We start from the raw sequence: 25,736 nt of genomic DNA on the forward strand, positions 1-25,736 counted from the left end.
GAAACTAAAAAAAAAAATCACCTCTGATGATATAGACATTTTTTTCTTGAAGTATGGATCTTATTTTTTTCAATAGTTTTATTGACATATAATTCACATATCATACATTAATATTTATAGTTCACTAATATTAAAGAGTTGTATAATTATTGCTACAATCAGTTCTAGAACTTTGTTTCCTTTTTACACTCATTATTCTCCCCATTTCCCTCCAAACTCCTTTCCTATATCCTCAGTAAGCTATTAATCCCTTAACTCAGTTACTGTTCCCATAGATTTACCTACCCGGGGTTTCATAAACTGGAAAACATGCAAAATAAAAAAGGAGCTACAATAATAACAAAGTAAACTAGTGAAAAACTCCAGTAAAAAAGAAAGGAAGTATTAAAAACTATGACAACTTTCAAATGGGTCAAACAGTAGATCAAATGATGAGGTCTTACATCTTAAGTTTCCAGTGCTCTCTAAGAGCAAGGCTATTCACATCCCTGGACTCTGGTCCAGAAGGGCTCACTGGAGACTCACTCCATGTGGGGGCCTTGCAGATGAATTTTGGGATCTCATTGTCATCCATAGCCTTCTGCAAATTGTGTATTCACAATTTAAGCCCTGATAACTTTCACTCCTTTAGATTTGGATTTTCTTGCTTAGTCTTTGAATCACACAGACTGCTGTGCTTCTTCCATGTAGACTTAGTTGATGCCTCACTTAGATGGCTGCTTGATTGAAGACTCCAGATGCTATTCTTTTTTTAAAGCTGGACACCATCTAGTTTCTTCACCACACTTTGCTATAGCAACTATACCTTCTGTGAGGGTGAGCATTCAGCAGGACCTCATTATAAGAACTAATTATCCTTAGATTGGGGGTAGAATTAAGTGTGAGACCAAATGGATTTTATTTTTGAGATTGAACTACAGTAATATACATTTGAGGTTGAATTACAGGATTTCTTCTGGCCTTCTTGATGCTAGTAGTAGGCTATAAACAACAGTATATCCCATGGCTGTCATGTATATTTTAAATTTTAGCTAGCCTGACCTTGTGGGTTTCTCAGAGTGTAAATCTTTTTTTTTTCTTTTAAAAAATCATTGTATTGGGGGCTCGTACAACTCATCACAATACATACATGCATCCATTGTGTCAAGCATATATGTACATCTGTTGCCATCCACATTCTCAAAACAGTTGCTTTCTACTTGAGCCCTTGGTATCAGTTCCTCATTTTTCCCCTCTCCTCGCTCCCTCATGAACCCTTGATAAGTTATAAATCATTATTATTTTGTCACATCTTACACCATCTAAAGTCTCCCTTCACCCCTTCTCTACTGGGAGGAGGTTATATGTAGATCCTTGTAATCTGTTCCCCCTTTCTCCCTCACCTTTCCTGTACCCTCTGGGTATCACCACTCTCACCACTGGTCCTGAGGGGTCCATCTGTCCTGGATTCCCTGCATTTCTAGTTCCTATCTGTACCAGTGTACATCCTCCAGTCCAGCTGGATTTGTAAGGTAAAATGGGCATCATGATAATGGGGGGAGGGGGAAAGGAAGCGTACAAGAACTAGAGGAGTATTGAATGTTTCATCATTGCTGCACTGTGCCGTGACTGGCTCATCTCCTCCCCATGGCCCTTCTGCAAGGGGATGTCCAATTTCCCACAAATGGGTTCTGGGTCCCCACTCCGCACTCCCCCTCATTCACAATGCTACGATTATTATTATTATTTTTTTGGTCTTTGATGCCTGATACCTGATCCTTCGATGCCTTGTGATCTCACAAGCTGGTGTGCTTCTTCCATGTGGGCTTCTTTGTTTCTCAGTTAGATGCCCCTTGTTTATCTTCCAGCCTTAGGACCCCAGATTCTATATCTTTTGACAGCCGGGAACTATCAGCTTTCTTCACCACATTTGCTTATGCACCTGCTTTGTCCTCAGCGATCTAGTCGGGACAGGCTGGTGTGCTTCTTCCATGTGAGTTTTGTTGTTTCTCAGCTAGATGGCTGCCTTATTATCGTCAGGCCTTTAAGACCTCAGATGCTATATCTTTTGGTAGCCGGGAACCATCAGCTTTCTTCACCACATTTGCTTGTGCACCTGTTGTCTTCAGTGATTGTGCCAGGAAGGTGAGCATCTGATACTACTGAATTGTTAGAACAAAGTGTTCTTGTGTTGAGGGAGTACATAGGGGCCCACTGTCTATCTTTTTCCTTAATACTAAACCTGTAAATTTATGTACATAGATTTATTTCCCCCTCATCGTATATAATTATATTTACATCTGCATATGCCTGTATTTAGATCTCTATAACTACCCTTTGCCTCCTAGTTATTTCCTCTATTTCTTTGTATGTTCCTAGTGTCCCACTATCATGTTCAGCCTTCATTTGGGTTTCAGGAATTCCTTTTGGTTACATTGTCCGTTATCCAGCCCTGCCAGGCCTCCTACACCCTCCTTGCCACTGATTTTGGATCACTTGTTCCCTTGTCCCTGGGTTTGTTCACACTCACTTCCTTTCCCCCTCCTCCCCCTCTCCCACATCCCCCTGGAACTATCATCCCCTTGTTCTCTCCTCCGGCTTGTATATCCCGCCTATCCCTTTCAGGTAAACATGCAGCGACAATAATATGCACCATCACAAGACCGAGTACAATGAAGCAACAATAGAAAATAAAACAATAGCTACAACAACAACAATAACACAAAAAACCCTGTAAACAGTTGAGGGTTTATTTGTTGTCCTTCATGAGTGCTTTCCAGTCGAGTCTGGTGCGGTGCCATGCCCTGGCCCCACATCTATCCCTGGGGACTTCATTGCTTTGCTCCCCCTGCTGCTCTGCTGCATGCCACCAGAGGCTGGCTTTGCTGTAGTGACTCAGGGCAGGCACAATTCCCGCCGTGTGTCTCTAGTGTCCTCCCCAGTGGTGCTATGGGTCAATGAAGATGCTGTGTCCTGTGATGAGGCTGGCCTGGTGGTCGTCTTTTTGCATTGCTGCTCTGAGCAGAAACATTGTCCTCAGGACTTGGTCAGCCAGGATGCGCTTCACTATTTTTTCCCCTGCCCCCCTCATTGGCTCCTGTGTGCTCTAATTAGACAGTTCCCTCTCCTTGAGCTTTAGCTTCAGTGCTGTCCTCTGAAGTTAATTCTTATGAGGGGGAAGGTGCTGTATACTCAGTTGGTAATGGGGCCGGCCCCTCAGGCCTCTCTATCGGTTCCCTGCTTCATGTCAGTGTGTTGTGTTCTTGTTTTGGAGCTCCGGGTTGAAGTCTGGTCCCTCTTTCCCTGTGGAGACACAATCAGCACCCTCCCCCTGTGTGGGTTAGTGCCCTGTTCCCCAGGCTACCCATGTCTTCCCCCCACTCCTTTTTAGTGGGTTACCATATGCTATCCATAGCATTACTAATACTACATTTCTGGAAGGCACATTGTACCATGTCTTCTGGAATGTCTTTCCATGCATCTCAAACCCACTTTGCTATTAACTCTATGGCAGGCTTCATGAGATTTCCTCCTTTTGTTAGTCAGACTTGACCAGATGACATCCATTCGTACCACTGACCCGTGTATAAGCCGAACATCAGTTTTTCAGCACATTTTTGTGCTGAAAACTTGGCTTACACACGAGTATATACGGTATGTAATCCCTGAGCCAAGATTCTCAAGTTTGTCCCAATGCCCTCATTAATGGCCCTAATAGTTGTACCTCAAGGTCTGTGATCCATCTTGAGTTTATTCTCGTGTATGGAGTGAGGTAAGGGTCTTGCTTCATTTTTCTGGAGCTATGTATCAATTTTTCCAGCACCATGGAATGAAGAAGGCATCCACTTTCCATTTGATCTTTTGGGGGCCCCTTAATAAAGATTAGTTGTCCTTATGCTGATGATTTTATTTCTGGGTTTTCAATCCTTTTACATTGGTCTGAATATCTATCATTACACCAATACTATGGTGTTTTGACCACTGTGGCTGTATAGTCTATATTAATGTCGGTTAAAGCAAGCCCTCCCACTTTGTCCTTCTTGAGCAGTTCTCTGCTAATTCGCGGTTTCTTCCTTCTCCATATGAAGTTGGTAATCTGTTTTTCCAACTCTTTGAAGAAACATGCTGCAATTTGGATTGGGATAACATTTAACTTATATAGTGCTTTAGGTAGAATTTACATCTTTACAATATTGAGTCTACTGATCCACGAGCATAGGATCTCCTTCCATTTGTTGAGGTCACGCTTATTGTTGAGGTTGGTTTGTTTTAATAGTGTTTTGTAGTTTTTGTCGAACACATCTTTTGTTTTTTGAGTTAGGTATATCCCTAGATATTTCAATGTGTGTTTGGCTATTGTGAAGGGTACCCCTTTTTTTGATCCCCTCTTCTGTGGCCTTGTCCGATGTGGACAGTATTGCAATAAACTTCTGTTTGTTGATCTTGTAACCTGATAGGCATATTCCTCTATTGCTTCCAGTACTCCTCTTGTGGAACTTTTAGGATTTTCCATATATAAAATCATATTATCTGTGAATAACGATGATTTCACTTCTTCCTTCCTCAGACAAATAACTTTGATGTCCTTTCTTTTCCTCCAGTACGATGTTAATGGGGACAAGGAACATCCTTGCCTAGTTCCCTTTTTCAGAAGAATTGATCTTGTCTTTTCTCCATTGACTACCACAGTGGCTGTTGGTTTATATATATATAGCTTCTATTATATTGAGGAATTTTCCTTCCATTCCTAGCTTATTGAGTGTCTTAAACATGATTTGGTGTTGGATGTTGGCGAATGCTATTTCCGCATCTATCGATATTATGTGGTTCTTATACTTTTTCATTTCAGTGTGGCTTATAATACTACTAATGGTCTTTCGTATACTGAACCATCCCTGCATCCCTGGTATGAATCCTGCTTGGTCATGGTGAATTATTTGTTGTATATATTTTTGTATTCTCTTGGCGAGTATTTTGTTGAGGATTTTGCATCAATATTCATTAGGGAAATTGGTCTGTAGTTCTCAATTCTTGTGGGATCCTTGCCCAGTTTAGGTATCAGAGTTATACTAGCTTCATAGAAGAAATTTGGGAGTTTGCCATCTTTTTTTATGTTCTGGAAGAGTTTGTGTAGGATTGGTGTCAGTTCTTCCCTATATGCTTGATAGAAGTCTCCTGTAAACCCATCTGGTCCAGGTGATTTTTGTTTGGTAATCCCTTGATAACCTTGTCTGTTTCTTCTATTGATAAGGGTCTGTTGAGGTTCTTGACGGCCAGTAGTGATAATCTAGGGAAGAATTGTTTTTCCAAGAATTTGTCCATGTTTTCCAAGTTTTTGAATTCATTGGAGTACAGTCCTTCATAGTACTGTGTAAATATCCTTTGATTTCACTGTGTTCCATTGTAATATCTACTCTTTCACCCCTCATCCTTGCTGTTAAAATGTGTTCCTTTCTTTCTTTGGTCAAATTCATGAGAGGTTTGTCTATTTGGTATATCCTTTCGAAGAACCAACTTTTAACAGCATTGATTCCCCCCCCCCCCCCATAGTTTTCTTATTTTCTCTCTCCTGAATCTCAGATCTACTTTTTATGATTTATTTTCTTTTGCTATTAGTTGTATTATCTTGTTGACTCTGCTCTATTTGCTGTAAATGTTGTGCCAGTGTATCTGTCATAAGCCTCTCCTCCTTATGTGAGCATGTAACTATGAGACTTTCTCTGATGACTGCCTTTGCTGTGTCCCATAAGTTTTAGTATGTCATGTTTTCATTCTCATTGGTTTCTAGAAATTTCCTAATTTCATCTCTGATCTGAACCAGTGTATACTCCTTTTGCAATAGAGTTATTCATTCTTCAATTTTTTCCCTTGATTTCTTTATCTTCCTTTTGTTGATTTCCAATATTATCACACAGTGGTCAGAGAGAGAGGTCTGTGTGGTATCCATGTGCTTAAATTTATGTAGATTCGACTTACGCCCTAGCATGTGGTCCCTCTTGAATGTATGCCATGTGGGCTTGAAAAGAATGTGATTGTTTTTGTATTTGGGTGGAGAGCTCTGTAAATATCTATCAGGTCAAATTGTCTTATTTTAGTGTTTAGATCTTTAGCCTCCTTGTTGAGCTTCTTTCCCAGTGATCTTTCTCAGAGAGCAGTGTATTGAAGTCACCTACCATAATTGTTGAGGCTGTAATTTCTTTTTTCATCTTTTGGAGCGTTTGATTGAAATATTCTGCTGAACACTTGTTTGGTGAGTAAATGTTTAGAATGCATAGTAGTTCTTTGTGTACTGTTACCTTGAGCATTATATAGTGTCCCTTGTCCTTTGAGGTCAATTTTATGTGAGATTAGGATCGCAACCCCTGCTTTTTTGAATTGTTGTTTGCGTGGTATGTTTTTCTCTAGCCTTTGATTCCCAGCCTATTTTTGTCTGTAATCTTGAGATGTGACTCCTGTAGGCAGCAGATGGAGGGATTGTGTTTTCTAAGCCAGTCTGTTAGTCTCTATCTCTTAAAGCCTGAATTCAATCCATTGATATTCAGGGTTATTACATCTATTTGTGGACTCTGTAATATCATTTTATCCCTCTTATGTTGGGTGTTTTCTTACCTCCATTTCTTTTCCATGGGTTGTGCATATGTGTGTTAGTGGTTCATTCTTGCCTTCTTTCCATTGTTGAACCTGTGTTATCTAGGGAGCTGTTTTCCGTTTGGTGGTCTCTGGTTGGAGTTCTTCTGTGGGATGGTCTCTTGCATGTGCTTGGTGAGCGTTGTTCTTCTGCCCATACTGGGTTGGCGAGGATCTTTTGTAGTGCTGGGTTCCTTTTAGCATATTCTTTGAGACTTTCCTTGTCCAGGAAGACTCTCACTTCTCCATCAATTTTGATAGCTAATTTGGCAAGATAGAGTATTCTTGGGTTTGCGGTATTTTCCTGCAATTTTCTGAATATGCTGCTCCATTGTCTGCTCTTTTTATAGTGTCTGCTGATAGATCTGAGCATATTCTTATCTGCTTGCCTTTATATATGGTTGCCAGTTTTTCCCTAGCTGCTCTTAAAATTTTCCCCTTTTCCTCATAGTTAAACAACTTTATGTCGTGGTGCCTTCTTATTGGGATTCTGTCTAGCTGGTATTCTTTCGGCCACCTGGATAGTTGCCTGGTTTTCATTCTTTAAGCTAGGGAAAATTTCCTCCAAGCATTCCATCACTATTTTGGATGTTGGCTTCATTGATGTGCATTCCTCCGGCAAGCCAATAGTTCTGATGTTGTTCCTTCTCATAGCGTCAGACATAGCTCTGAGGTTTTCTTCATCTTCTCTGATGGGCTTGTGAGACTTTTTCTCATGTTTATTAAATTCTTCTTGAGAATCCTCTAGGTCACTGGTGAGGTTCTCTGCCTCCTCCATATCTGGGCGAAGTCCGTGAGTTTGCTGTTAGTTTTTGTTATCTCGCCCTTTAACTCCTGTATTTCCCTTTGGTGCATGGCCTTTATTTTCTCTATCATTTTCTCCTTTTTCTATAATGCTTCCCTCATGTCCTGTATAGCTCCAAGCAGCATCCTGAAGATTTCTTTCTGTGGTAGGTCCAGGTGGTCTTCTGGCATTGGATTTTGTTTCTCTTTTCTTGTTGAAACTGTTGTAGCAGCTTGCTGGTGTTTGGTCGATTTATTGGAACTAGGTACCATTTTCCCAGGTGTCTCAGAGCCCTGGGCTCTCTCTTTGGGAGGTTGGTACTGATGTTTCAGCAGGCTGCTTTTAGCCAACTTCCTTGTAAGGTTGTGTTTCACCTTTGTCCTGCTGGGGTTTCCCTCTCTCCTTGAACTACGGTTTGTGCTCCAGCCACCTTCAGGTCTCCTTAGGGGCTGTTGTTTGCAGCTATGCACACTGCGGTCTGATAAAAAGTGTTGACTCAAGTGAAGGGGAACATATTTTGGGGATGGGTTGGGGATTGGGTGATCTACTTCTGGCTAGGAGTACTTCCCACAGGTAGGCGGGTGGGAGGGGGGGCCGCTACTGGTGTGCTGATCCATTGCTTGGAGCACAGAGGGTGGGGTGGATTGAGCAGGGAGAAGGGAGAATGCAGTAGGCAAGTCCCAAAGGCCTGGGTCCCTATGCTACAACTGCAGAAAATGCTGCCAGACTTGTGTCCGCTCCCTGCCATGCCTGAAACGGTGTGGCAGGATGGGAACCTCTGTGTGTGCGTGTGCATTGTATGTATGTATGGTGGGGGGAAGAAAGCCAGGGAGGGAGCTGGATGGCCGATTTGTGAGGAGCGCAGAGATGGGGTGGGCACCTTTGGGTTGAGACCTCTGGGAGTGGAGGCAGTTTGATTGGCGGTTTGTGGGAGCACAAAGGCATGGCAGCATCATCTGCCATCTACCTGATTATGCTGTGGCGCCAGGGCACGAGCCTCCCAGGAGGAGGTGGGGATCGTCTGGCTGGCTGGTCAGCAAGGGGTGCCCAGATGGGGCATGAATCTCTGCAGGGGGGCGATATACCGGTTGGAGCACCCACATGGGACCCCGGGCATCATGGGCAGAGTAGGGGGTACTAGCTGGTGATTCTGCACAGAGCGCCGAGGCAGGGCAGCTGCCTCCGCAATGCTCCTGGCTGCCCTGTGGTGCCAGCAGAGTGGGCACTCTGAGCATCACGCAAGAGACCACGGGTGTCCGCTTCTGCTTCAGAGAAGTACTCTGAGTTGTCTTGGGAATCGACAGACAGACTTGATACCCCTACTAGGCCCCTAAATTTCGCCACTCACTGAGTTCTGGATGTGAGCTACCTGTATGGCAGCCGTCTTCCCCCGACTCTCTGTGAGTGTAAATCTTGAAGGGAGTAGAAAGCCTCATCTTTCTCCTGGTGGTTTTTCATTGCCAACCTTTCACTTAGCAACCTAGTATGTAACCCACTATGCCACCATGACTCTGGACCTAAATGGCAAGGGCTAGAGAATGTAATGACAGTAGTGAGGCCAGGAAGAGGAAATGTGGGACAGACAGGGGTAAAAAAATCCAAACTGCTGTAATAGAATTGATTCAGACTCTTAGTGATCCTGTAGGACAGAGTAGAACATCTATTTGGGATTTCTGAGATTTGGGGTATGAACTTGTTATCAGTTCAGTGCATAACCCACTATACAACCAGGGCTCCTAGTGGTAGGGAGTGGTAAATTTTGTTGTTAGGTGAACTCCCTTTATTCTCTCACTTAATCCTGTTTATTACTGCTTGTGAGTTTAACGGATTCTGAGTGAAGCCTGGTTATAATCTTTCTGTTCCTTCTCTTGGAAACAGACGTGAGAGAACAAGTAAAGGGACTTTTATATTTTATTTTGCCTCTTTTATCCCTTAATATTAATAATGATAGGGATACATAAAGCATATTCATATGTTGTTGTATAATCTCCATATGCATCTCATAATGTATCCCCATTTTACAGATGAGTTAATTTGAGCTGCAGAGTGGTCAAATAGCTCACCTAAGGTTATTGAGCTAGTAAATATAGAGCTGGAACAAGAACCGAAGTGAAAAATTATCAGAAAGCATTATAATGGCCACTTAGGAATGAAAGTACTTCAAATGAAAATGAAAGCATTTCCGCCTATGGGTTTGCCATTAAAGCTGTAACTTTCAGGATAGGGCAAGATATGACAAAATAACGAGGTATAAATTACCAAGGGCATATGAGGGAGGGGGGAATGGGGAGGGAGGGGGGGAAAAAAAGAGGACCTGATGCAAGGGGCTTAAGTGGAGAGCAAATGCCTTGAGAATGATTGGGGAGGGAATGTATGGATGTGCTTTATACAATTGATGTATGTATATGTATGAACTGTGAAAAGAATTGTATCAGCCCCAATAAATTGTTAAAATAAATAAATAAATTAATTAATTAAAAAAAGCTGTAACTTGTGGAGCACAAGTTTTCTGATGCATATTTAAAATTTTTATTTTAAGTATGAATATTCTTTCGTTTTTACCTACCTATGAACTCAAAAGGAAAACCAATCCCCTTATTGTTCACATTGTGAGTACATTAACATGATGTGAGGAAGTATAGATTATATAGTGCGATAGAAAAACACATTGTGCGTATCACTTCAGCTTACTGAAATCAGAATCTGAGAGTTGTATTTTCTGCTCAGATTGCTGACTCCTTTACAACTTTTAGCATAATCTGGGTCTGCCTCATTCACATTCCTTTGTTTTCTCTGTTGTTGTTAGGATTGTTAAGCCCAAAGTGGCGTCCATGGAGGAGATGGCCTCCTTTCATACAGATGCCTATCTGCAGTATCTCCAGATGGTCAGCCAAGATGGTGATGATGACCACCCCGACTCCATAGAATATGGGCTAGGTAAGGTTCTAATGAGACAATGACTAACAAGACAATGATGAGAGGTAGAACACTTTCATCTATAGATTGTAACTAGTTAATTATTTATAATTTGCATTGTGATTTTTAATAAATTTCCAGTTAAATAATGTGTTAATCATTAATCTCTTGGTTTAGCTACGTAACATCATTTGAGAAAACGGTATGGGTTTTGTGAAACTGAGTGATGGATTAGATGGGGGAAAGTCTTTCAATGGTTTAGGCCCTGATAAACCATAAAAAAAAAAATGAAACCCAAACTATACTGCCATTGAGTTCATTCTGATTCATAGCAACCCTATAGGACATAATAGAACTTCCCCTTTACGTTTCTGAAACTAAATCTCCATGGGAGTAGAAAGCCTCATCTTTTTCTTGTGGAGCCTCTGGTGGTTTCAAACTGCTGACCTTACTATTATGTTAGCAGCTCCAAACATAACCACCAGGACCCCTGTTAGGCTCTAATTGTGGTGTCTATATCTAGTCTGATTGTGTATGTGCTGACTTGGATGTCCTTGAATACAGGTTTATGGCCTAGCTAAATTTTCTACTGTATCCTTTATTAAACAACTACATTTTAAAAACTAAATGGCTATCACCATGGTTTAGTAGAAAGCACACTGGACTGAGAATCAAGAAACCTCAGTTGTAGACCTGACTCTCTGCTATGTAAGCAAGAGATACCATTTCTCAGGCCTCAATTTCTTCACCTATTGGTTATGACTAGTTAACGTGTAAGGTTTTTTTTCTCTCAAGCTCTAATATTTTAAAAATTCTTTTCCTATTATTAGAATGTTTCTGTCTCAGTTGCAGCTCATGCCAGCGCAGTCACTTTTCGGTAAATTGTCTTCTCTCAAACACATTTTCCTTGTTGTAAAATTCATTTCTTACAAAGTAATCTGATTCTTGCCCTAAGGTTATGACTGCCCAGCCACTGAAGGGATATTTGACTGTGCAGCAGCTGTAGGAGGAGCTACAATCACAGCTGCCCAATGCCTGATTGATGGAAAGAGCAAAATAGCAATTAACTGGTCTGGAGGGTGGCATCATGCAAAGAAGTAAGAAAATTGCTTTCCTACTTTCTGACTGTACCTGAATCAATTTTCCTGTTATGTACAAGGGGGTACTCTCCCCCCAAAATGAAAACTTTTTTCTAGCTATGTATTTAAATTTTTTACAAAACAACCTTATCACCTTCAAACTACCCTCCATTATACTTAATACATTTGTCAAATCTGCAATTCCATTCTTGGAAATATTTTTCAAACTCGTGTTTGGATGGCTGACTGTACCTCCCTTGTTTTTTTCTTCACTTTTTCTAACTTCATCAAATTGCTGTCCTTTCATGTCCCTCTTTATTCTTGGAAACAAAAAGAAGTCACATGGAGCAAGGCCACGTGAGAGTAAGGTGCGTGGGGCAAGAGAGGCATGCTAGTTTTTGTTTTTTTTTGACAAAAACTGGCCTATTGAGATGGCTGCATGAGCAGGTGCATTGTCGTGGTGGCAAAACCAGTCCCCTGTCTGCCACAAATCAGGCCTTTTTTTGGTCGCACACTGTTCTGCAATGTGAAAACTTGATTAACCTGGTGGAACAAACTCCCAAGTGCACTATGAGTTGACAGACACCCAGAACAAAGTTTGTCATCAATCAACATTGCACCTTTTTTTAAACGAGAAAACTACTCATCTTGAGTTTTTCCCACAGCACTCCTTTTGTTAGCTGTGTTCAACATCACAACAGTTTTTGCAGCAATTTTCCTGAGCAGAAAGCAAAATTTCACAGCTGTACACTGTTCTCTTAAATCGGCCATCCCCCCAAAATGAAAGATTCAAGCAAAACTGCTTTCACACACAAAAAATTCACTGTGACTAGAGAACGTTCCCAGGCAATGCCACTGGGTGTATTAAGTGCGAGTTGCTCCATGCTCACCTGGCGGGGGGTGGAGGGATGAGCACTATGAAAAAATGAGTACTACAAAAGCTCTTGGTTTTGGGGGGTACCTCCTCGTAAAAGCTTATGCTTATTTTGTTGACATCTGCTGAGAGATTTGTATGTATTAGGCATCCTGAAGAGATACAAATGGAAATAGAAGGTGACTAATAACAGCATAGTAGAAAGAATACTATACTATTGAAAGTCAAGATAACCGGGTTCTAAGCCTAGTTTTACTCATAACAAGGTAACTTACTTTGTAGGCCTCAATTTTTCATCAGTGAAATGGGCAGTGTGAAGGATAACTGCACAATCTCTAAACTCCTCTTCACCTTTCTGAAAATTTCCTGGGGATATTTCACTTGAGGAACATTAGCAAGATAAGAATAAGTAGGGAACAACATCAATAATGGTATCAGTTGAATACCTGTGTGAACTGAAGAGATTTAGCAGTAGAAAAAAGTCTTATAAGTACTAGTTTTGAGATCGTTCATGAAAGAAGTTGCAAACATTTTCAAATAGAGAATTGATGAGAATAGTTCGAAATTGGAAGACTGAAGAATCAAGAAGCAAACGTACGCTTCCATCTCTAAAGAAAGTAGTAACCTAGAAATGAGCAATTCTCTAAGGAGAAAGCTATTCTTAGGTATTGCTTGGGATTAGAGGAAAAAGTCTTCATAGAGGTTTATATTAACATTTCAAGCAGTAATACTCTTGAGAAGGCCTTTTTAGTACTCAGCATCTTTTCTGATATGTCTGTAGTATTTAACGAATGTTGGAAGAAAAGGATTTTAAAAACAATTTATCAGTGTGCTGTCTGAATGAAATGATTCCAGACAAACTGAAACCCTTGATAATGTTCTTTTCTCCTTTTATCGTACTGTTGTTTATATGTCCAGTTCTGAGGATTTTGGTTTTCTTAAAATTGAATTGTAATCCGTACTTAAGTTCTTCTTTTTTAAAAAAATCATTTTATTGGGGGCTCATACAATTCTTTTTTTTAAAAACAATTTATTAGGGACTCATACAACTCTTATCACAGTCCATACATATACATACATCAATTGTATAAAGCACATCTGTACATTCTTTGCCCTAATCATTTTGATCTTAATCAGCAAGTGCTTTAAGTCCTCCTCATTTTCAGCAAGCCAGATTGTGTCATCTGCATACTGCAGGTTGTTGATAAATCTTCCTCGACTCCTGCTGCTGTGTACTTCTTCATATAGACCAGCTTCTCAAATTATTTGGTCAGCTTACAGATTGAATAAGAATTGTGAAAGTATACTACCCTGACAGACCTCTTCTGATTTTAAACCTCTCAGTTCTTTTCAAACGACTTACCTTTTGGGATTCACATTCTTCTGAATATTAACCATAGTTTGTTAGGGTTCACATAGGTGAATGCCTTTGCATATTCAATAAAACACAAGAAACACTTTTCTTGTGGTCTCTGCTTTTAGCCTTGATCCATCTGACATCAGTAGTGATACTTCTTATGCCATGTCCTTCTGAATTTGGCTTGAATTTCTGGCAGTGTCCTATCGATGTACTATCAATGCAGCTGTTTTTGAATTATCAACATTTTACTTGCATGTGACATTAATATTGTTTGAAATTTTCTGTATGATTTCAAAAAGCAGCTCGAGAACCCAGGCATCAATGCAAAGAAGTAAGGAAACTGTGACTCTGTGGGGTCGCTGTTCTTCAAAATGGGCACAACACAAATACTGTAGTCAGTTGGCCAGGTAGCTATCTTTGAGTTTTCTTCAGTGCTTCATCACCTTGTTGAGACATTTCAATTTTTATTTTGTCAGTTACTATTCTGTCAAATACTGGAGCCTTGCTTTTTGGTAACACCCTCAGTACAGCTTGGACCATCAGTACCGTAGGTTCTTGATCATAGGTTACTACCTGATATGATTGAATGTCAACCAAATCTTTTTGGTACAGTGACTGTGTAATCCCTCCATCGTCTTTTGTTGTTTCCTGCATTATTCAATATTTTGTTCATGGAATCCTTCAATATTATAACTTGAGGCTTAAATGTTGTTTTCAGTTATTTCAACTTCATATATGTTGAGTGTATTCTTTTTTGGTTTTCTAAATTCAAGTCTTTGCACATTTTTTCATAGTAATTTGTCTTCTCGGGCTGCCTTTTGAAATTTTCTGTTCATCTCTTTTACTTCATCTTTTCTTCCATGGGCTGTAGCTATTCTGTGTTCAAGAGAAAGTTTGAGTCTCTTTTGACATTCATTTTGACTTTTTCTTTCTTGTGTTTTTAATGACCTTTTGTGGTCTTCATAAATGATGTTCTTGATGTCCTACCACAGCTCATCAGACCTTCTGTCACTAGTGTTCAGTGCAGCAAATCTATTCTTCAGATGTTGAAATTCAGCTGAGATATATTCAAGGTTGTATTTTGACTCTCATGGACTTGTTTTAATTTTCTTCACCTTCAACCTGAATTTACAAATGAGCAATTTGTTTCAATTGGTTCCACAACTGGCCTCCTTTTGATAGCTGATAATGAGCTTTCTTCATACTTTTTTCCCACAGATGTAGTCAGTTTGATTCCTTTGTATTCTGTTGCTGAACTGTATACATACAGTTGCTGTTTAAGTTGTTGAAAAAGGGTATTTGCAATGAAGAAGCCATTGGCCTTATAAAATTCTATCATATGATTTCCAGCGTTATTTCTATCCTATGGCCATGTTTTATAACTACTGTTCCTTCTTCATTGTTTAAACTTCTGCATTCCAATCACCTATCATTTGCAATCTATTTTCATTGCATGGTTGATCAATTTCAGGCTGAAGAATTTAGTAGAATCCCCCAGTTTCATCAACACTATCTGTAGTTGTTGGTGTGTAAATTTTAATATTATTTGTATTGACTAGATTTCCTTGTAGGCATATAGATATTATCCTATGACATCAGCATTATGCTTTAAGATAGATCCTGCAATTTCCTCTTTGATGAAGATTATGATACTATTCTTTTTGACCTTATTATTCCTGGTACAGTAAATTATGTGATTGTCAATCTCAAAATGGCCAATACCAGTACATTTCAGCTCACTGATGCTTAGGATATCAATTTTTTAGGATATCAATCTTTATGCATTCCATTTTCACTTTTGACATCTTATAGCTTTCCTAGATTCATATTTCATATATTCCAAGTTCTGATTATTAATAGCTATTTTCAGCTGTTTCTTTTGATTTTGAGCCATGCCTCAGCACATAAAGGTACTGAAAGCTTTACTTCATCATCCACATCATTATGGTGGATTCTATTTTGAGGAGGCAATACTTCAGTTGCATTTTAAGTGCCTTCCAACTAGAGGGGGTCATTTTCCATCACTATAAGCCACTGCTGTTCATAAGGTTTTCTGTAGCTAGCCCTCAGAATTGAACAGCCTCTTCCATTTTTGTGGTCTGTTCTTAGTCTGGAAGCTCTGCTGAAACATATTCATCTTGAGTGACCCTGTTGATATTTGAAATACCAGTGATGTGGTGCGTTTCAATTTGTGTTGTAAGAGTTTCAATTTCCACATATCCTTGCCAACATTTCATATTTTCTGTTTGATTTTGTTTTTATCTCACCATAGTTATCCCAATGGGAGTGAAAACACATCTCATGTAGTTTATATTTGCACCTCTCTGGTGGCTAATAATATTAAACATCTTTTCATGTGTGTGTTGGTCATTGGAATATCCTTTTTGGTAAAGTGTTTATTCAAGTCATTTACCTATTTTATTTGTTTTCCTGTTAAGTTGTTTAAGTTTTACATATATATATGTTATTAGATTCTTAGTGGATATGTAGTTCCCCCAAATATTCTACCAGTTAGTAGCTTGTCTTTTCATATTTTTGGTAACAGTTTTTTGGTGGATAAAATTTTGAAATTTTTATGATATCACATTCATTTATTTTTTGCCTTTTGCTATTTGTACATTTGTTATTTTATTAGTGAGTCTACTTTAAAAAAATAAGCCTGATGTGGTTGTTTCTGAATTTTTCTAAGAATTTATGGTTTTAGAATGCACAGTTAGGTCCTTACTGCATTGTAAATTTATTTTTGTGTTTGGCTTGAGGCATATTAAGTATTAAAGTTATATAGCATCAGTCTTCTGATGTGTTCTTCTTTTTAGATACTGTGTTGGTTTTTCTAACTCTTTTGCTTTCCAGGACCTCTGGTGGCACTGTCAAGTAAGTGTCGCACTGCCACACTCAGGGAAAAGTTAAGGCTGGTCTGCTCTCATAAAAATTTAGAGCCCTGGAAATTCTATAAAGGGTTGTTGTGAGTTGGAATCAACTCAATGACAGCGGGTTTTGGTTCCCTCTCTATATAACTTTAGAATTAGTTTGTTGATACCCACAAAATAATTTACTGGGGATTTGTGATTGCTTTGAATCTATGATCATTCTGGGAAGAACTTCCATGTTAAAAATATTGTCTTATCCATGAACATGGAATGTTGTTATATGCCATCAAGCCAATTTCTGACATATAGCAACCCAATATGCCAAAGTAGAACTGCCTCCATAGTTTTCTAGGCTGTAACCTTTGGAGGAGCAGATCTTTGTGTTAGCAGCCCAGTGTTCAACTACTGAGCCACCAGGGCTCTTTACCAAGAATAGTGCATGAGAAGTGATGTCAGTTGCAATCAGCTTGAGGGCACCCGTTATTGCTCTTGTTGCATGTGGGAGGAGGTGAAAGAAGAGGAAGATGACCAGGTTTCTGTTTAGCTTGTTTGAGTATGGCCCATACAAGCAAGCAATTCTTAACAATAGCTAATATATTTTAAGCTAAGTGCTAGTGACTTGCATTTTGCTCTTCTGTCCTCACAAGAACATTAGGAGGTTTGGTATTGTTACCCATTTTCCATGATACAGAAATACTGAAAAACAATTTGTTCAGGATTTTTAGGTGGCAAAGTTGAGACTCAACACACAAGCAATCTGATTATTAATTCTGTGTGATTAGCCATTGCATATTCTACTACAATAAAAAGGAGTGGATGATGGTATGCAATGGAAGTAATACTCAGGTGAATTGGATATTCGGAGTTGTATATGGAGGTAGAAGCGGAAATAGAAATAAAAGTGTTATGGATATAACAAATGGTGGTATAAATTCTGAAAGTGGATGAGATTACTGAGGTGAAATAAAAAGAGTGAGGAGAAAGACAAATAAGAGAGTACAAAAAGAAAGATAAGAGAACACAGAACCCAAGGAAGCATTGATTTCTAATGGGCAAGCAGATGAAAAGACTAGGGAATTCAACTGAAAAGCAACAATTAAGAGTAGCTAGAGAGGTCTTGGAATGTCAAGGTATCAAAAGCTTTTTAAAATACAGAGTTCTCAGAGATCCCATGTACTATCTGGTCAGTCCAGCTAGTTACTAAAGGATCAGTCATATTTGGCAATTAAGGTTAATGGTCTTTATAAGAGAATTTTGGAGAAAGTAATGAGTAGAAAGTAAAGAAATACCTAGGAAAGGATGACTGTTTTCCAGAGGTTTGAATGAGAAAGGAAAGAAGAGAGGTGTGGCCAAGAGAAATTAAAGGCTAAAGCATAGTTGACCCAGACCTTCATTCCTGAGAGACAAACCAGAGAACCCTTTCTAACACAATAGTGTTTGTATTATCCATTTGAAAATATTTAAGTACATTTAAAGGTTGAAAGGAAAATATTGGAAATGCATATGAGATGGATGAACAGTGCAGAGAAGACTACAGGAAAGAAGCAAGTAAAATGGCTTTGGGAGGATGGAACCCACCTCTTCTGAAGCCAGAGAAAAAGAAAGATGTGACAGAGGAGATTGAGTTGTCTGCTGTTCAGTTTCTGCCATATGTCCTCTTGTTTCTCTGTGGACAACTCCTGTTCTCCTATATGAAAGTAAGCCAAAAATGACGGCTAAAACCATCATAGAAGCTTTATTAATAAAAAACATAGAAATGCAAAGTTGTTGTTTCTGGACACATCTTCCATCTATGTCTGTATGTATGGAGGCATTGTTTCTGCTTCCTTAAACTTTCCCCAAAGAATTCTATACTGTTTGATTTACATTGTGAAGGAACTGCAACTTTGGCATCCTTGAGAGACTCAAATTGTATTCCTTTTCAATGTTATTTGAGTGTGGGAAACAAAAACAAATCTGAAAGGGCAAGATTAGAACTGTCTGGTGATCTCTTTCAGAGGAGTTGGCAGTGGTAGCCAAGCAACAATGTAGCCAAGCAACAATCTTCTGGTCTCAGGGTTGTCGAGGCTCTTTAGTCCCTTGGATTAATTGTTCCCATGCATTTGGATTTTCTTCACTCTTCTTTGTTCCATAGAGGAGAAGCCAAAGTTGCACCTTAGATGTGTGTCAGTGTGCCTCCTATAGGATATTCCTTTTTTCTACTGACTCTCTACGAAGCATGATAGGGACTGGTCTCTCCAGATAACTTGTCCAGATTACAAGAGATAAAATCTTGCCATTCTTGATTCTCAAGAGTATTTGTTCTTGCTGTTCATGATATATATTTAGTATTCTTTGCCAATGCCATATTTCAAAGTTATCAATTATTCATCAGGATTCCTTATGTATTGCCCAGGTTTCACATGCATATGAATGTCCTGAAAATACCATGGCTTGAGTCAGACCCACCTTAGCTTTCAAGACATTTTTGAATTTTAACATTTTAAAGAGGTCTTTTGCAGCAGATTGGTCCAATGCAGTATGCTGTTTGCTTTCTTGACTACTGCTTCCATGAGAATTGATTGTGGATCTAAGAAAAATGAAACCCTTTACAATATCAGTATTTCCCCCATTTATGTTGATGTTGCATATTGGTTGAATTGTGCTCATTGGTCCAGAGTCACTGTACTAAAAAGAATTAGATGACATCCAATCATTTAAGGAGGTGTACATGATCAAGAACGAATGGTATTGAAGGAAGAAGTCCAAACTACATTGAACTCTTTGGTGAAAAGCAAGGTTTCAGGAGTTGACAGAATTCTAATTGAGATATTGTAGCAAATGGATATAGTACTGGAAGCATTCACTAATCTAAGCTAATTAGAAGAGAACCATACGCATCATACATTCTTAGTACCCCCCAAAAGATGATACAATGGAATGTAGAAATTATTGAACAATATCATTGACATTGCACACAAGTAAAATTAGGCTCAAGATGATATAGAAACATTTGCAGCAATACATTGGCAGAGAACTGCCAAAAGTTCAAGTTAGATTCAGAAGAGGATATTTTATAATAGATATCATAGCTGATATTAGATGGATCTTGGCTGAAAATAGAACATACAAAGAAAAGATTTTGTCTATGTTTTATTATGTAAAAGCATTAAACACTGTGGATCATAAGTAATTTGGATAACATCAATAAAATCGCCTTTTCCCAGGGGGATGATTAACACTGTTTTTCTTGGTTTTTATTTGGAGGGAGCAGTTGTTTGGTTGATTTGTTTTTTGTATTTGTTATAATGTAACCGCCAAAGTAAAGCAGAGCCGTTTGTAACCCATGGACAAGCAGATGGATTCTGGCTTCCCCTGTGATTCTAGCCCCAATCTGGGAACAGTTCTTATAACATGGCCCTGTTCGATACTTGCTGTCATGAAAAGATCACTGAAGATAAGGGTGTTACAGCAAAGTGTGGTTAAAAAAAAGCAGATGGTGCTCAGCTATCAATTGGAATAGTGTCTGGGTTCTTAAAGGCTTGTATTCAAACAGCCCTTTAATTGAGACATCAATTAAGTCCACTGGTCTGTGTGATTCAAAGATGATGATAACAGCATCCAAATATGATGAAGAGAAAATTATCCGAGCTTAAATTGTGAACACCCAATTTATAGAAGGCTATGGAGGAAATGAGAGCCCAGAGTCCATCTGCAGAGTATCTGGTCAGATTAAGCCTCTGGCAGATCCCTTCTAGCCAAAGGTGAGGAACTCAAACTGCTTTGCTAGCAGGCAGTGACAGTTTCTAATTTGATGGCAGTGGATTGAACCATGGTGTGATATGATACTTGATCAGTTGACCTCCCTCTTGAACCAATCTGAATTTGCTGTAGGCTCAAGTATTTCTTGCTTGTTCCATGATAGAATTTTTTTCTCTGGCTTTTAAAATATTGTCAGTAGTCTTTTCTTCCTTACTCTTTATTTTTGTTTTTATATTCTTATGATTTTCTTTCTGTTTCATTTTGTTTTATTGTTCTTGTTAGGTTCAGCACAGAAGGAGTGGATGCATAGAGACAATAACTGATAGAATGACTAATTGGGGATGGGGTGGGGTGGGGTGGACGAGGGTATTGAGGGAGCAAACAATGAATACAAGAGAGGGAAGGGAGCATTAGAACTGATTGTGATGATGTACATGTATATACAACTCTTTTAAAAAGTGATTTAATTATGGTGGTGTATGATTTGTGAATATTATATGAGGAAGACTTGAAAAATAAGAAAACAAACTTGAACAATGATTAGCAGAGATGAAGGAGGAAGAGTATTTTCTTAGCGGGCATTGAGTTTATGTTAATGGTGGTGGAATAATTTGGAAAAAAATCAGTATTGGTTGTACAACACAAAAAGTATAATTGATGACACTGAATTATACACATAGAAGTTGTTGAATTGGAGAATATTTAGTTGTGTATATTTTTACCACAATTAAAACAACAAATTAAACCATGAATAACAATGATTATAAGGAAGAAGAAAGTGCACTAAAATTGATTGTGGTACAACCAGAGGTAAGCTGAAGCAAAGGAAGGAGGAAGAATGGTACGGAGCACACCTGGGTCCACCAAGCTCAGAGGACGATAGCCCGGCTCGAAGGGCCCAATGTACAGAGAGGACCATATAGCTGGCCCCATGGCAAGATGCAACATCCTGCACTGACCCATGGCCCTACATGGGACAGCACCTGAGACACAGTGGGGGATGTGCGACTGAGCTGACCCCACCACACTGAGGCAAAACACTGGGGGCGTGCAATGGAGTGGCGGGGGAAGCAGAGCAAGGATGTCCCGAGGGAGTATAAAGAATGGACTTTGGGGCCAGGATGTGGCACCCCATCAGACTCATCCAGAAAACACTCCTGAAGGTCAATAAACATACCTCGAACTACTAACAGGTGTTTTGGATTTTTTGGCTTTTTTTTCTTTCTCTTCTTTTAAATTTTGTATGTTAGTGGCTTTTTTGTTTATCAGCGTGTTGGTGTTGCTGCTGTCGACGCCATGTTCTTATGTGCCACTTTGGTGCTTTCGAAGCCATCTGCATTTGTATGCACATATTACTATATCAGCAGGTCCACCTAGATAAGATAGGCTGGACAAACAATGTGAGAAGAAAATAGCGGGACCAACGGTCCCGGAAGAGGCACATGAAAGTGTGGGAGGTAGGGGAAGGGAGGAGGTGTTGGCCAACACAGGGACAGGGAACAACGAGTGGTTTAAAACTACTGGACGGAGGGGATGGGAGGACTGGTAGGGAGTGACCAATGGCAAGGTAACTGAAAGGAATTACTGAAACCAGAATGAAGGCTGAACATGGTAGTGGGACAGGAGGAAAGCGTAAGGAAATAGAGGAAAGGAGTAGGAGGCAAAGGACATACATAGAAGCCTAAATACAGACATGTACATATGTAAATATTTTTATAATTATGGGGAAAATAGACCTAGGTACATTATTTATAGGTTCAGTAGTAGGGTAGCAGATGGACATTGGGCCTCCTTGCGCATACTCCCTCAATACAATAGCACCTTGCTAAGGTCATTCCATGACACCCACCTTCCCGACATGATCGCTGAAGACAGATGTGTGCATTAGCAAATGTGGTGAAAAAAGCTGATGGTGCCCGGCTATCAAAAAGATATAGCATCTGGGGTCTTAAAGGCTTGAAGGCAAACAAGCGGCCATCTAGCTGAGAAGCAAAAAAAGCCCACAGAGAAGAAGCACAAAAGCCTGTGTGATCACGAGATGTTGAAGGGATCAGATAACAGACACCAAAGAACAAAAACCATCATTGTGTGATCACCTTCTCCACATAAACGCTGAAGACGAATGTGTGCATAAGTAAGTGGTGAAGAAGGCTGATGGTGCCTGGCTATCGAGAGATATAGTGTCTGGGGTCTTAAAGGCTTGAAAGTAAACAAGCGGCCATCTATCCCAGAAGCAACAAAGCCCACATGGAAGCAGCATACCAACGGATCATGAAGGGCTGAGGGGACCAGGTTTCCAGCAACAAAGGCGGGGGAAAAATTTGAGGGGAGTGCGTGATGGGAACCCAATGCCCATCTGTAGACCACTGGACATCCCTTGCAGAGGAGTAGTGGGGAGGAGATGAGTCACTCAGGGTTCAATGTAGCAATAATGAAACTCACAACCTTCCTCTAGTTCTTAAATGCTTCCTCCCAACTATCATGATCCCAATTCTACCTTGCAAACCTGGTTAATCCAAAGGATACACAGCGGTACAGATGGGAACTAGAAACACAGGGAATCTAGGACAGATGAACCTCTCAGGACCAGTGGTGAGAGTGGCGATACCGGGAGGGAAGGAGCGGTAGAAAGGGGGAACCAATCACAAGGCTCTACATAAAACCTCCTCTCTGGGGGATGGGCAACAGAGAAGTGGGTGAAGGGAGATGCCGGGCAGTGTAGGATAAGATAAAATAATAATTTATAAATTATTAAGGGTTCATGCGGGAGGGGAGAGTGGGAAGGGAGCGGGAGGACAAAAAGGTAAATGAGCTGATTCCAGGAACACAAGTGGAAGGCAAATTTTGAGAATGATGAGGGCAATGAATGTATAAGAGTGCTTTACTCAACTGATGTATGTATGGATTGTGATAAGAGTTGTGAGCCCCAATAAAATGATTTAAAATAAATAAGTAAAATGGATTGTGGTAATGATTGTACAACTCTTCTTGATATGATTGAACTATTGAGTCACATGGTATATGGATGTAGTGCCAATAAAACTGTTAGAACAAAAGTGGATAGCATTGTGAATGATTGAAATCCCAGAACACCTATTTGAGTTCTCCCAGAAACTACTCATAGACCAATAGACAATTCTTCAAACAAAACTAGGGGATACTGCATGATTTAAAATCAGGAATGGTGGTGTAGCCTGTCATCGTACTTAAACAATGTGTGTGCTGTGCAGATGATTAGAGAAACTGGACTATGTGAAGAATATGATATCAGGATTGGAGGAAGACTAACTATCTGTAATATGCAGATGATACAACCTTGCTTGCTGAAAGCAAAGAGAAACACAGCTGTTGAAGATCAATGGCTACAGTCTTCAGTGTAATTGCACCTTAAAATATAAAATGTAAAAGCACTGGTTTGACACAGTGATGTTGGTACATGGGATCTTGGGAAATCTTCAACTTATTAAAAATCTTTTATTCATTTTTATTTTTTTTAAAGATCATTTTACTGAGGGCTCATAACAAGCCATACATCAATTGTATCAAGCACATTTGTACATGTTATCATCATTATTTTCTAAACATTTACTTTCTATTTGAGCCCTTGATATCAGCTCTTTCCCCATACCCCCGTCCTCCCCTCCCACCATCATTACTCCTTGATAAATTATTATTATTTTCATATCTTACACACACTGCTGTCTCCCTTCCCTGATGGTTTCTTTTTTGTTTGTGTTTATTTTTTAAACGTTTTATTAGGGGCTCATACAACTCTTATCACAATCCATACATACATCAATTGTGTAAAGCACATCTGTACATTCATTGCCCTCATCATTCTTTTTTAAACATTTTATTAGGGGTTCATACAACTCATCACAATCCATACATATACATACATCAATTGTATAAAGGACATCTGTACATTCTTTGCCATGATCATTTTCAAAGCATTTGCTCTCTACTTAAGCCCTTTACATCAGGTCCTCTTTTTTCCCCTCCCTTCCCGCTCTCCCCTCCCTCATGAGCCCTTGATAATTTATAGATTATTATTTTGTCATATCTTGCCCTATCCGGCATCTCCCTTCACCCCCTTTTCGGTTGTCCGTCCCCCAGGGAGGAGGTCACATGTAGATACTTGTAATCGGTTCCCCTTTCCAACCCACTCACCCTCTACTCTCCAAGTATCACCCCTCAAACCCCTGGTCCTCAAGGCATTATCCACCCTGGATTCCCTGTGCCTCCAGGTCCTATATGCACCAGTGTACAACCTCTGCTCTATCCAATTTTGCAAGGTAGAATTTGGATCATGGTAGTTGGTGGGGAGGAAGCATCCAGGATCTGGGGGAAAGCTATATTCTTCATCGGTGCTACATCGCACCCTGACTGACTCATCTCCTCCCCTAGACCCCTCTGTAAGGGGATCTCCAGTGGCCGACAAATGGGCTTTGGGTCTCCACTCTGCACTTCCCCCTTCATTCACTATGGTAATTTTTTTTTTTGTGGATATTGCCTTATACCTGATCCCTTTGGCACGTCGTGATCGCACAGGCTGGTGTGCTTCTTCCATGTGGGCTTTGTTGCTTCTGAGCTAGATGGCCGCTTGTTCACCTTCAAGCCTTTAAGATCCCAGACAGTATCTCTTTTGATAGCCGGGCACCATCAGCTTTCCTCGCCACATTTCCTTATGCACCCGTTTGTCCTCGGTGATTGTATCATGGATTGTATCATGCAGCCAATGATATGATATTTTGTTTTTTGATGCCTGATAACTGATCCCTTCGGGACCACGTGATCACACAGATTGGCGTGTTCTTCCATGTGGGCTTTGTTACTTCTGAGCTAGATGGCCACTTGTTTATCTTCAAGCCTTTAAGACCCCAGACACTATCTCTTTTGATAGCCGGGCACCATCAGCTTTCTTCACCACATTTACTTGTTCACCCACTTTGGCTTCAGCAGTTGTGTGGGGAGGGTGAGCATCATAGAGTGCCAATTTAATAGAAGAAAGTATTCATGCATTGAGGGAGTGGTTGAGTAGAGGCCCAAGGTCCTTTTGCCACCTTAATACTTAACCTATAAATATAGACACATAGATCTATTTCCCCATCCTCATATATGTATTTGCATGTACATGTCTTTGTCTAGACCTCTATAAATGCCCTTTGCCTCCCAGCTCTTTCCTCTATTTCCCTTGACTTTCCTCCTGTCCCACTATCATGCTCCGTCCCCACCTGGGTTTCAGCAATTCCTCTTGTTTACATTACCCCTTGATCATACCCTACCAGGCCTCCCACACCAACCTCACCACCAATTTGGTTCACTTGTTTCCCTTGTCCCTGGGTTTGTTAACACCACTTCCATTCCCCCCACGTGCCCCTATCCCATGTCCTCCCGGAACTGTTGGTCCCGTTGTTCTTTCTAGATTGTTCATCCAGCCTATCTACCCAGTAGTTTTTAAGCAGTTTACTATTCATTTGCTTATATTTTATTTATTTTTCTTGAG

The 25,736-nt window shown here is 40.0% G+C and overlaps 1 protein-coding gene across 6 annotated transcripts in view; it reads left to right on the plus strand.

Moving 5' to 3' along the window:
• The window catches only part of LOC142436792 (histone deacetylase 8-like), a 149,535-nt gene that overhangs the window by 4,688 nt on the left and 119,111 nt on the right, over positions 1 to 25,736 (plus strand). For 4 of the 6 annotated variants that reach the window (XM_075540231.1, XM_075540232.1, XM_075540233.1 and 1 more), the window contains exons 3-4: positions 10,197 to 10,327; positions 11,262 to 11,403. In XM_075540231.1, the coding sequence (XP_075396346.1) occupies positions 10,197 to 10,327; positions 11,262 to 11,403 (273 nt within the window). Of the gene's footprint in view, positions 1 to 10,196; positions 10,328 to 11,261; positions 11,404 to 20,512; positions 20,556 to 20,998; positions 21,421 to 25,736 lie in introns of those variants that run through there. The other 2 variants (XM_075540234.1, XM_075540235.1) reach the window with 2 other exon arrangements.

The sequence above is a fragment of the Tenrec ecaudatus genome, unplaced genomic scaffold (assembly GCF_050624435.1).
Source record: "Tenrec ecaudatus isolate mTenEca1 unplaced genomic scaffold, mTenEca1.hap1 Scaffold_64, whole genome shotgun sequence".
Lineage (NCBI taxonomy): Eukaryota > Metazoa > Chordata > Mammalia > Afrosoricida > Tenrecidae > Tenrec > Tenrec ecaudatus.